Source organism: Carcharhinus amblyrhynchos, chromosome 1 (genome assembly GCF_965287045.1).
Source record: "Carcharhinus amblyrhynchos chromosome 1, sCarAmb.v2.hapA, whole genome shotgun sequence".
Classification (NCBI taxonomy): Eukaryota; Metazoa; Chordata; class Chondrichthyes; order Carcharhiniformes; family Carcharhinidae; genus Carcharhinus; species Carcharhinus amblyrhynchos.
The window spans coordinates 81,252,112-81,262,698 of NC_137324.1; the positions used below are offsets into that span (position 1 = coordinate 81,252,112).

General features: G+C 41.5%; 2 protein-coding genes across 11 annotated transcripts in view; one reads left to right on the forward strand and one right to left on the reverse strand.

The window, feature by feature from the left end:
• fryl (furry homolog, like) overlaps positions 1 to 3,608 on the forward strand; it is a 474,495-nt gene extending 470,887 nt beyond the window's left edge. For all 10 annotated transcript variants that reach the window (XM_080187850.1, XM_080187842.1, XM_080187801.1 and 7 more), the window contains one exon: positions 1,692 to 3,608. In XM_080187850.1, coding sequence (XP_080043976.1) covers positions 1,692 to 1,947 — 256 coding nt within the window. In that variant the 3' untranslated portion in view covers positions 1,948 to 3,608. The remainder of the gene's footprint in view (positions 1 to 1,691) is intronic.
• Positions 3,609 to 7,847: 4,239 nt separating this feature from the next.
• On the reverse strand, positions 7,848 to 9,954 carry zar1 (zygote arrest 1). Its single transcript, XM_080204536.1, has 4 exons — positions 9,223 to 9,954; positions 8,238 to 8,330; positions 8,085 to 8,159; positions 7,848 to 7,991 (listed from the first exon to the last, which is right to left on the reverse strand). Exons 1-4 carry the CDS (start codon positions 9,952 to 9,954, stop codon positions 7,848 to 7,850), a joined length of 1,044 nt encoding a protein of 347 aa, XP_080060662.1.
• Between the last annotated feature and the right edge of the window lie 633 nt (positions 9,955 to 10,587).

The window sequence follows — 10,587 nt, forward strand, 5'->3', positions numbered from 1 at the left end:
AGGGGAAAGGCTGTGGAGGATCAGAAAACCATGATAAGAATTATAAAATGGAGGCATTGTTTAATCAGGAGCCAATATTGGTTAGTAAGCACAGGGATATATAGTACTGAATGAGGAGACATCTCCACCAGCCAAATGTTACATAAGAACATAAGAAATAGGAGCAGGAGTAGGCCATCTAGCCCTTCGAGCCTGCCCCGCCATTCAATAAGATCATGGCTGATCTGTTGTGGTTCAGTTCCACTTTCCCGCCCTCTCCCCATAACCCTTAATCCCCTCTCTTATCAAGAACCCATCAACCCGCTTCTTAAAAATATTTAGCGAGGCAGCCTCCACCACTTCAACGGGCAGAGAATTCCAGAGATTCACCACCCTTTGAGTGAAGAAGTTCCTCCTCAACTCCGTTCTAAACCGCCTCCCCTTTATCTTGAGGCTGTGCCCCCTAGTCCTACTGTCTTTTTTGAGCGGGAAGAGTCTCTCCACCTCTATCCTATCCATCCCATTCATCATCTTATACGTCTCAATGAGATCTCCCCTCATTCTTCTAAACTCTAACGAGTACAAGCCTAGTTTATTCAGCCTCTCCTCATAGCTCAATCCCCTCAACTCCGGTATCAGCCTAGTAAACCTCCTCTGCACTCCCTCCAGGGCCAAAATATCCTTGCGCAGGTGCGGTGCCCAAAACTGCACACAGTACTCCAGCTGCGGCCTCACCAATGCCCTATACAGCTGCAGCAAGACCTCCCTACTTTTATATTCAATCCTGCTGCACTTTGGTCTTTGGAAAGACCAAAGCCATTGTCCTCAATTCCCAGTACAAATTCCATTCCATTGTTACTGATTCCATTCCTCTCCCTGGCAGTTGTCTGGGGAAGAACCTTGGTGTTATATTTGACCCAGAGATGAGCTTCTGATTGCATATCAACATCTTCATTAAGAATACTCATTTCCACCCTCTAACATCACAACTCCACCCCACCTCAGCTCATGTGCTGCTGAAACTTTTATCTATGCCATTGGAATTGTCCATTTTGGAGGTAACAATGTACCCCTGGCTGGCCTCCTGCATTCAATTTTCCATTAATTTGAGGTCACCCATGTCCTCACTCGCATCTAGGTTCCATTCACCCATCACCCTGCGATCAATGACCTACGTTGGATCCCAATTGAGCAATGTCTCAATTTTAACAAGTTTCAGTTTCCTTTACCATCTCATTAATCACTTCTAATCCTACAATCCTTGAGGAAATCTGCACTCTTCCATTCCCTCAATTTTAAGTACACTGCCGTAGAGGCTGTGCCTTAATCTGTTAAGGCCCTAAACTTCAGAATTTCATCCCTTAACTTCTGCTTCCCCCTCCTTTATAAAACACTCAAACCCATTTCTTTGGCCAAGAATTTAGTCATCCTCCTATATCACTTTGTATAATTTGGTGTCAACTTGTTGCTCCTGTGAAACAACTTGGGGTTATCAGTTTATCATCAGAATTAAAATTTGACAATGAAAAATCTGTTTGTTCAATGTTCAATTGGGAATCCATCCATTTAACTTTTACCAAGTTCAAGAAGTAATGAATTAAGTGAGAGACCTGCTAACAACCATAAAGAAAACTGGCAATGAAATTGAATGTATTATTCAGAGTTGATAGTTTTATATTAGTGTAAATTAATGTTTCATATTTTATCCACAGATCTGTGTGGCCCAATGATATTTTTGGGAATTGTGATGATGATCCAGTACAAACCCTCTTGCACATCTATTTCCGCCATCAGACCTTGGGCCAAACCGGTAGCTTTGCTGTGGTAGGGTCTAACCAGGACTTATCCAAAGTCTGCTCCAAACTAATGGAGCTGAATCTACAGATCCGAGAGTCTCTCCGAACAGTACAATCATACCAGCTTTTGGCAAAGGCAACAGCTGCAGATGTTCTAAGTACTGGATTTTAAGAAACTCTGGTGACTCAAAATTCATCCCATTCAGTGTTGACAAGAAGGTGCATCGTGTATATTAACCACATCAACTTCAACTTTTTGAACTGTCCGGATTGCCTCTATTTATAGAAAGTCATGCACATGAAATTAGATATTAAAACAGGAAAAAGAGTAATAAGCTGTATGGAACTAATTAACAGCAAATCACTCCATGTGCACAAGACATATAGGATTGACTGTGCAAACTATTTATTGGTTCATTGCACTTGTACTGTCAGTCATACTGAAAGAAAGACATGGAAGGAGGAAAGGGGTATTCTTCTTCATTTTCTGAAGACAAGCCAGCTCCCTTGTAATAATGTATAGTAGTGACATTCAGGCTCTCTGCAGCAGGTGGAATGATGCTAAAATCATCTGGGAAATGGCTTTAGGCTGAATAACCTGCAAGGCTTTAAGGCAAACAAGAACATTTAACTTTGTTTTCATAGCGTCTGTGGACAAAAACAGATCAAACACCTGCATAAATAGATCAGTTAATGCCACTTACCATGTGGCAACATTATATATAAGAGGTTAAAACTTGATTTATGACAAATTGACTGCAAGCTTTATAATATAAAATGTTAATAGTTCATAAAGTCAAGCATGCCTGAAAAATCATTAAGAAATTTATTTTGTATTAGAACTAACATGATCCATGGTATGCTGTAGAAAATCTTATACAAAGTTAGGATACGTGACAGGTAAATTTAAACTGAGTTTTACTCAGCACTGTAAACTAATTCTAAAATAATTCTACATCTGTTATTTTGTTTACTGTTCAGTGGGTATTAGATGCTCTCTGATCAGTAGTTGTTATAAATACTGGTGGTATCTAACCAAAAATTTGCCTGTAGGTACTTAAAACTGAATGGCAGAAATAAAAAGTGCTTCAGCCTAGCAATTTAGGAGAATTCACCTAACTTATTTTACTCTGTAAATATTTTAGACCTGTATAGTGTAAAATCAGTATTGTTTTTCTTGTACATTTGTGCATTGCACTGTTATGAGAATAGGTGTATAAAACTAATGCAAAACAAAAAAACTTAAGTACTGGTAATGAGTCTTTATCTGCTGTCACTGCAGTCTGTGAATTTACAGATACTTCTGAAAGCAGATACTGTTCTGTCTACTCATGTGTTTCCAGCGGACTTTGAACTTTGGGACCATCTTTTTCTGCATTATTGGAAAAGAAAGTCAAAAGACTGAATACGCAACATTCAACATACTCAAACGACTGAAATGCTGAAATCCTCCAGCTTTCATACTTGAGATTCCGTTCACAGCAGTGGCTTTCTGTGGGGAAAGATATTGAATGTAAAAATCACCCATTGATGGTGTTACCTGCCTCTGTTTGCTGGGAATGACCCTGCTTATAATATGCATCTATCCTATCCACTGTGATTTTTATGGGCTCTATACCATGGAGTGTAGAATGTACTGTTCATTTATTAGCATTTGCCTTTTGAGAACGTGAACTATAGACCAGGAATAATTGTGATGAATTGTATGAGTTTAAGGCACTGTGCATGCTATCAGACTGCAAACAGTAGTTAACATAATTTAAGGCTCTGTAACCAGTCATAGCAAATTAACAAATCACTGTAATCATTCTTCAACAATGATAAATTATTTTGTTGGCAGTTTGGTACTATGGCTGTTTCAATATTTAATTACATACTTGAGCTAAATGACAAAGTCCATATCAAAGTATGATGTTTTGACTGAGAACAGGGTCATACAGCAACTTTGAGCAAGCTGATCGACCCAGCTCCCTTTACTCTGGTCTCGCAAATAATTGCTTATCATCTGGATAGGCATAGTATCTTAGCTCTTCCTTTCTCACTTCTGCTATTCCAATACTACCTGCCCCTTAAGTCTCTAATTATGAACTCCCTCTCCAAAAAGCTTGTAGCTTTTCATTTGATTAGTCTCAGTCAAATGCAACAGACTTCAGTTACTGACCTTCATGTGTACAGAACATTAAAAGCCCACCTTAGTTGAATGTTGAGAACTGCTCATCTAAAAGATTCACACAACTTGGCAAGATGTCAAGATTTTTGCTAGCTCCAGATTGTTTCTCAATCACTTGTGGGACATGGACGTCACAGGCTAGCATCACATTTATTGCCCATCCCTAGTTGCCCTGGGAGAGCAGTTACTGGTCAACCACAATGCTGTGGCTCAAGTCATTTGTAGGTAATAACAAAGATGGCAGATTACCTTCCTTCAGGGACATTAGTGAACCAGATGGGTTTTTCCTGACAATCAACATTGGTTTCCTGTTCATCAATAGATTTTTGATTCCAGATCATTTTTGTTGAATTCAAATTCCACCATCTGGTGTGGCAAGATTCAAACCTGGGTGTTCAGAACAATAGTGATAATACCACTAGGCCATCACTTCCCATAAAAGTAAATTGTTTCCACACTGCAAACCAACAGTTTGTTAGTTTCCTGACAGACAGGATGATTCAGTCTGAACCATGGCACAACCTGTATTTTAGAAGGTCAGTACTATCTTACTTGGGCCATTTATCTAAATTCTAGACATTCTTAAACATACTCTTGGTATAAAAGTTAAAGATTTGAGTGTATTTCCATATTCCAAAACCAGATGGTCAGGAACTAATTTGTCTAATTATTTTGAAAGATTACTTGCAAGATAATCCATCTAGGCTACATGGTGATTAGAGCAGTGAAATTATAGCCTGTGGGTATGGTGGAAGGAATAAAAATTTTGAAAACTGAAGTAGGGCTATATTGTAGATATGTATTCCATTTGTTTGCACCAAATGACCTAGCAATTCTGTTAGAGTTGGTTACATAAGGATGTGTTTTCATTAACACGTGCAGCTAACATAGCATTCATTGTATGGTGGCAAACCCAGCCCTACAAAGGATAGTTTTAAATTAGTTCCTTGCCACTGAGGAATATATTTCCCATGAACTAATGCCATTCCTGTCCCTTCCAGTTTTAAAAAAAACTTTTAACATTGCTACATTAGAGTGGCAGTGGTTAGTACTATTGTCTCAGTGCCAGGATTCAGTTCTAGCCTTGTGATCATATGGAGTTTGTACCTGCATGGATTTCTTTCCATAGTCAAAGATGTGCATGTTATATGGATTGGCAATGCCAAATTGCCCCACTGTCTAAAGATCAGTAGGTTAGAGGGATTAGCAGAGTAACTAGATGGGGTTAGGTGAAAGGGCCTGGGCAGGATCTGACAGTTGGCACAGACTCAGTGGGCCAAATGCACTGTACTGTAGGGATTCAGTGATATTAGATCATGCACCTAGTTCATTTTGAAAAATTTGTTTGGTTAAATCCATCTCCTAGCCACTACAAGCTATTATTTCCTCAAGTGTTTTATTAAAAAGGAGTTTAAACTAATTTAGGTCATGCACATTACACAGATACATTCCAAAGCTAGATTACCACTACTAGAATTGACATTTTTTGTTTTTGTAGCAACTACAATTGGGGCAGCATGATATCTAACACTAATGCCTCAGCAGCAGGGACCTGGCTTCAATTCCATTCTCCTTGACTGTAGGTTTCCTTCTAGTGCTCCTGTTTCCTCCCACAGTCCAAAAGTGTGGGGGTTATGTTGATTGGCTGTATTAAATAGTCCTTTAGTGTCAGGGGGATGAACTAAGGTAAATACATGGGGCTGGGTAGATTGGGGAGAAGCGGACTTGATGGACCAAATGGCCTCCTTCTGCACTGTAGGAATTATATTCTATGAATTATATTCCCAGTGTTGTCAAATTTGGAAGGAATTATTGTTAATTAGACCAAATTGAGAAAATGTTGAACAGAATCAGTTTTCAATAAGGTGTCAATTACTGCTCTCCAACTGGTGTCAATTTATGCCAACAATCTGGCTCCCTTTTGAACAAGTATCCAGCAACGCCGTTGTTTAAGAAGGGTGCCAGGCAAAAGGCCAGTTAGTTTAACGTCTGTTGTAGGTAAAATGTTAGAATCCGTCATCAAGGAGGAAATAGCGAGGCATCTTGAGGGGAATTGCTTGATAGAGCAGACACAGCACGGTTTTGTTAAGGGGAAGTCGTGTCTGACAAATTTACTGGAGTTCTATGAGGATGTGTCGAGGGCAGTGGATAGAGGAGAGCCGGTGGATGTGGTCGGTCTTGATTTTCAGAAGGTGTTTGACAAGGTACCTCACAAGAGGTTATTGCAGAAGGTCAGGGGACATGGAGTTGGGGGTAGGGTGTTAGCATGGATAGAGGACTGGTTGTCAAATAGGATGATGTGGGTATGCCGGCGTTGGACTGGCGTAAACACAGTAAAAAGTCTGACAACACCAGGTTTTAGTCCAACCTATTTATTTGATAATATACTCGCAAGCTTGCGAGTATATTATCAAATAAATAGGTTGGACTAAAACCTGGTGTTGTCAGACTTTTTACTGTGTCAAATAGGAGGCAGAGAGTGGGGGTCAATGGGTGCTATTCGGATTGGCAGTTGGTGACTAGTGGAGTGCCCCAGGGGTCGGTGCTGGGGCCTCAGCTATTTACCATTTATATAGATGATCTGGAGGAGGGAACCGAGTGTATGGTGTCAAAATTTGCTGATGACACCAAGATTGGTGGAACGGCAAATTGCGTGGAGGGTGTGGAGAGTCTACAGAAGGATCTAGATAGGCTGGGCGAATGGGCCAGGAACTGGCAAATGGAATTTAATGTTGGCAAGTGCGAGGTGGTCCACTTTGGTAGGAATAATGGTAGGAAGGACTATTACTTACGTGGAGAAAAACTGCAGCAAGCGATGGTGCAGAGGGACCTCGGGGTCCTTGTGCATGAGTCACAAAAACCCAGCTTGCAGGTGGTCAGGAAGGCGAATGGGATGCTGGCCTTCATAGCGAGGGGGATTGAATATAAAAGTAGGGAGGTCTTGCTGCAGCTGTATAGGGCATTGGTGAGGCCGCAGCTGGAGTAGTGTGTGCAGTTTTGGGCACCATACTTACACAAGGATATTTTGGCCGTGGAGGGAGTGCAGAGGAGGTTTACTAGGCTGATGCCGGAGTTGAGGGGGTTGAGCTATGAGGAAAGGCTGAATAAACTAGGCTTGTACTCGTTAGAGTTTAGAAGAATGAGGGGAGATCTCATTGAGACGTATAAGATGATGGATAGGATAGAGGTGGAGAGACTCTTCCCGCTCAGAAAGGACAGTAGGACTAGGGGGCACAGCTTCAAGATAAGGGGGGGCAGTTTAGAATGGAGTTGAGGAAGAATTTCTTCACTCAAAAGGGTGGTGAATCTCTGGAATTCTCTGCCCATTGAAGTGGTGGAGGCTACCTCACTAAATATTTTTAAGACGCGGGTTGATGGGTTTTTGATGAGGGGATTAAGGGTTATGGGGAGAGGGTGGGAATGTGGAAGTGAGACACGACAGATCAGCCATGATCTTATTGAATGGCAGGGCAGGCTCGAAGGGCTAGATGGCCTACTCCTGCTCCTATTATGTTCTTATGTAAATAGGAAGAATCCTACTCTCGGTTTTGATTGCTTTTGTGGACGTTTACGAAGCAGTCCTTGAGGAAAATCCAGGTGCCTATGCCAGGTTTTGCTTATGATCCCCATCAGATAGGACAATTTGTCAAGGAAACTAGAACGTTTCCCTCAAGTATTAACCCTGATGAAAAGTAGTGATTAGATAGGATTTTAATCCACAGACATTGCAAACACAGATAATGCCCCATTTCAAGTGACGGTAAGAGAAACGTGCTTTTTACACACTTTATTTCCTTCAGCTCCGTTTGAATGTTTAAAGAAATCAAAAAGGACAAAAATAAAGTAGATTCCTGTGCTCCATTAACTCAAGTCCCGGCAGAAAATTAACGCTACCGTCGAAATCAAATGATATATTTGAAGCTGAAAGTGCTGTCACAGGAGAGCCGTTTGCCTTTGCACCTCCCGCAGAGATCCTGGCGATGTGGTCTCTTTGGGTCAACGTGGCGCATTTTGATGGGACATGTACATCTTGTCCGTTTGCAGGTCTGATGGGCAGGAAAAAACAAGTCTCACTGTACGGATGCTGGATACTCCTCAGCAAACGTCTACTCAGCCTGTGTGCTTCCTGCGCTACTTACTTGACAGGTGATGTCCTCGACACGGTAAGGGTTGTAGGCCTTCTCGCAGGTTCTGCAAAACTGCTTAAAGTAGACCTGTGGGTCAAGGAGATCCGTTATGTAGATAATTCTCAATAGATTACACACTTAACAACCACTTTTTTTTTTACTCACCTTATTAGTGCCTTGGACACACCAGACATAAGCACTCTCCCAGCGAGCATTACAGTCTTTACAATGGAAGTATCCGTATTTCTGCTCTAGGAACTAAATGAAACAAATGTTTAGGACAGTCACCAGCAATCCAACTATAGCTACTGTATCCAATTAAAGATTCTTATTATTAGGCGTCCAAAGACGCCTAATAAATGCATCTTCATCAACTTGGAGTCAGAATAGAGCTGCAGTTTATCCAGGTTTGTGTAGAAATGGCCACAGCTGAAAACTTAACATTCGTCAAGGGGTTAAGAGTCGGCAGGTGCTTCTGGTGCTACCCGTGCCAGGCAAAGCTCTGCCGCCTCCTGATCCCTCCATCTTCGGCCAAAACCTCGATGGAAGCTTTCCATGTTTTCTCATTTGTTTAATGGAAAGTGAATGGAGGGGCGAGGTGGACGAGGGCGAGAGCAGAGCCGGACTAAGGTCACTCAAAGTAACAACGTGGTTGGATTTGATAGTTATTGGAGCTGGCTTAAATAGAAACAGCTTGTTACTAAAGAGACTACAGCTTCTAATAATTTCCTGAATAGTGGATGAATCGATATAAAAACGGTGCTGTTAAAAAAACTTGAATGGACAGGAGTTTACTTTGGGGTCTACGATATGATAGACTTCAGACCTCGAGGATAATTTCATTTGTTTAATTAAAGGCGGAAACATTATCCTAATCTTGCCTTCTGTGACCCGGGGAGGGTAACAAGGTTTCAAACACCTTGGGGTACTTTACTTTGAAGGCGCAGGTCAACAAGTTGTTGTAGAAAGTCAATTGGCGATTTAAATAGGAAACATTTCAATGCTGCCTCTGTGCTAATAGTCTAGTCGACATTGAAATCAATGTTACTTTAATTTACCAGCTCTGATCAATTCTTATTCTAATTGAAGCATTTAACTTCCTCACCACAAATGAGGTCAGACTTGAACAGAGGGAGAAAGAGGAACTCACCTGAAATCTTAAGCGTTTCTCGCTCGGTGGTGTTTTCGGGACATTGCCGGGGTCTTGTTCCTGCTCTATAACCGGATCTTCAGGCTGTTCGGTAATCGGCTTGTTTGGACCGTCCCCAATTGCAGTTTCTGTCTCTTCAAATTGTTCGGGTGCCGTTTCTACTTTTGGCACTTCCTCCTCTTCCACCACTTCAGACTCCTTTTCTTCCTGCGGAGGTTTCTCTGCTGGCTCTTTGGAATCGGTTTTGTTAACATCCCGCGGCCCCCCATTGGGTAGGAAGGTGTTTAGATTGGGGGAGACAATGGGGGAGTAGATGGCCATAGTCCTCCGAAAGCGGACATTTCTGGGCATGCTGGCCTGACTCCCCTGCACTTGGAGCTGGGAAGGCCGACGCTTGAACATTCCCCTCCGCCTCATGGTCATCATCATCAGTGTCCTGGGACCCAAGGAACATTGTACAGACGCATCAGTTCTGGGATTAACCTGAACCCCCACATCTTTCGTGTTTGCTTTCCTCACTCTTGGGGTCAGGTTGGGGTTGACTTGGGATAAAATCGCTTTAAGTTGGGCTCTCTGATAGTTGTCAAAATATTCGCTAGGATCAGCATAGCTGCTCAGGTAATTCCTTTGTCTCCAAGCGGAACCTTTTGCTCGGTTGCTTATATATTGGTAAGAATAGGGATTAAACGGTGAATAAATATAATCAAACGCATCTTCACCTAAGGTAGCCATAATCTCAAGGCTGAGGTACTTCCCCCCGCTGCTTTTTTTTAAATAGGCCACCCAACCGGTCAATCGCAAAGTCCCACTGGTTAAATCACTTCAGTTAACAAGCTCCAGTCACGGCTTTTAGGCATCTTTTATTAGCAATGAGCGAACAAAACATGGCAATTAAAAATAAAAACTGCTCTGGGAGGTACAATATAATGTGGCTCCGCTAATTCTAGAGAAATTTCAAATCCGTTGATGGTTTTTGCTCATTTAGAGATATTGCAAATGAACATACAATACGTTTTCCTTAAAGTTATTCATGAAACACCAACATGTTTTAAATGAACAGGTGGAATATATGGATACACAGCTGTGTCCTGGGAATCACTTCTTGACATGTTAAAGACTACCGGTCGTTTACACTGCATCCAACGGCTTACAAAATAGTTGACATTCCTACTCAAACTGATCGCTAAAGTTGATTAATTTTAAATTGAACTTTATTAATTCCGCCAAAACACAAAAACTGGATCGCACAGAACATGTAGAAATGATGAGACTAACGACCAATTTGCCCTATTAAAGGGTTTTAGTGAATAACAGCTGGCAATCATCAAACTTGTATCAGCTTATTAACATCACATTTTATTGCAG

Bases quoted from the DNA above. Each gene is read 5' to 3' on its own strand.
- zar1 (XM_080204536.1), bottom strand. From the start codon at position 9,954: ATGGCTACCTTAGGTGAAGATGCGTTTGATTATATTTATTCACCGTTT. The intron at 8,331-9,222 runs GTGAGTTCCTCT...TGTTTCATTTAG, and splicing joins AGAAACGCTTAAGATTTCAG to TTCCTAGAGCAGAAATACGG. The intron at 8,160-8,237 runs GTGAGTAAAAAA...CTTGACCCACAG, and splicing joins GTGTCCAAGGCACTAATAAG to GTCTACTTTAAGCAGTTTTG.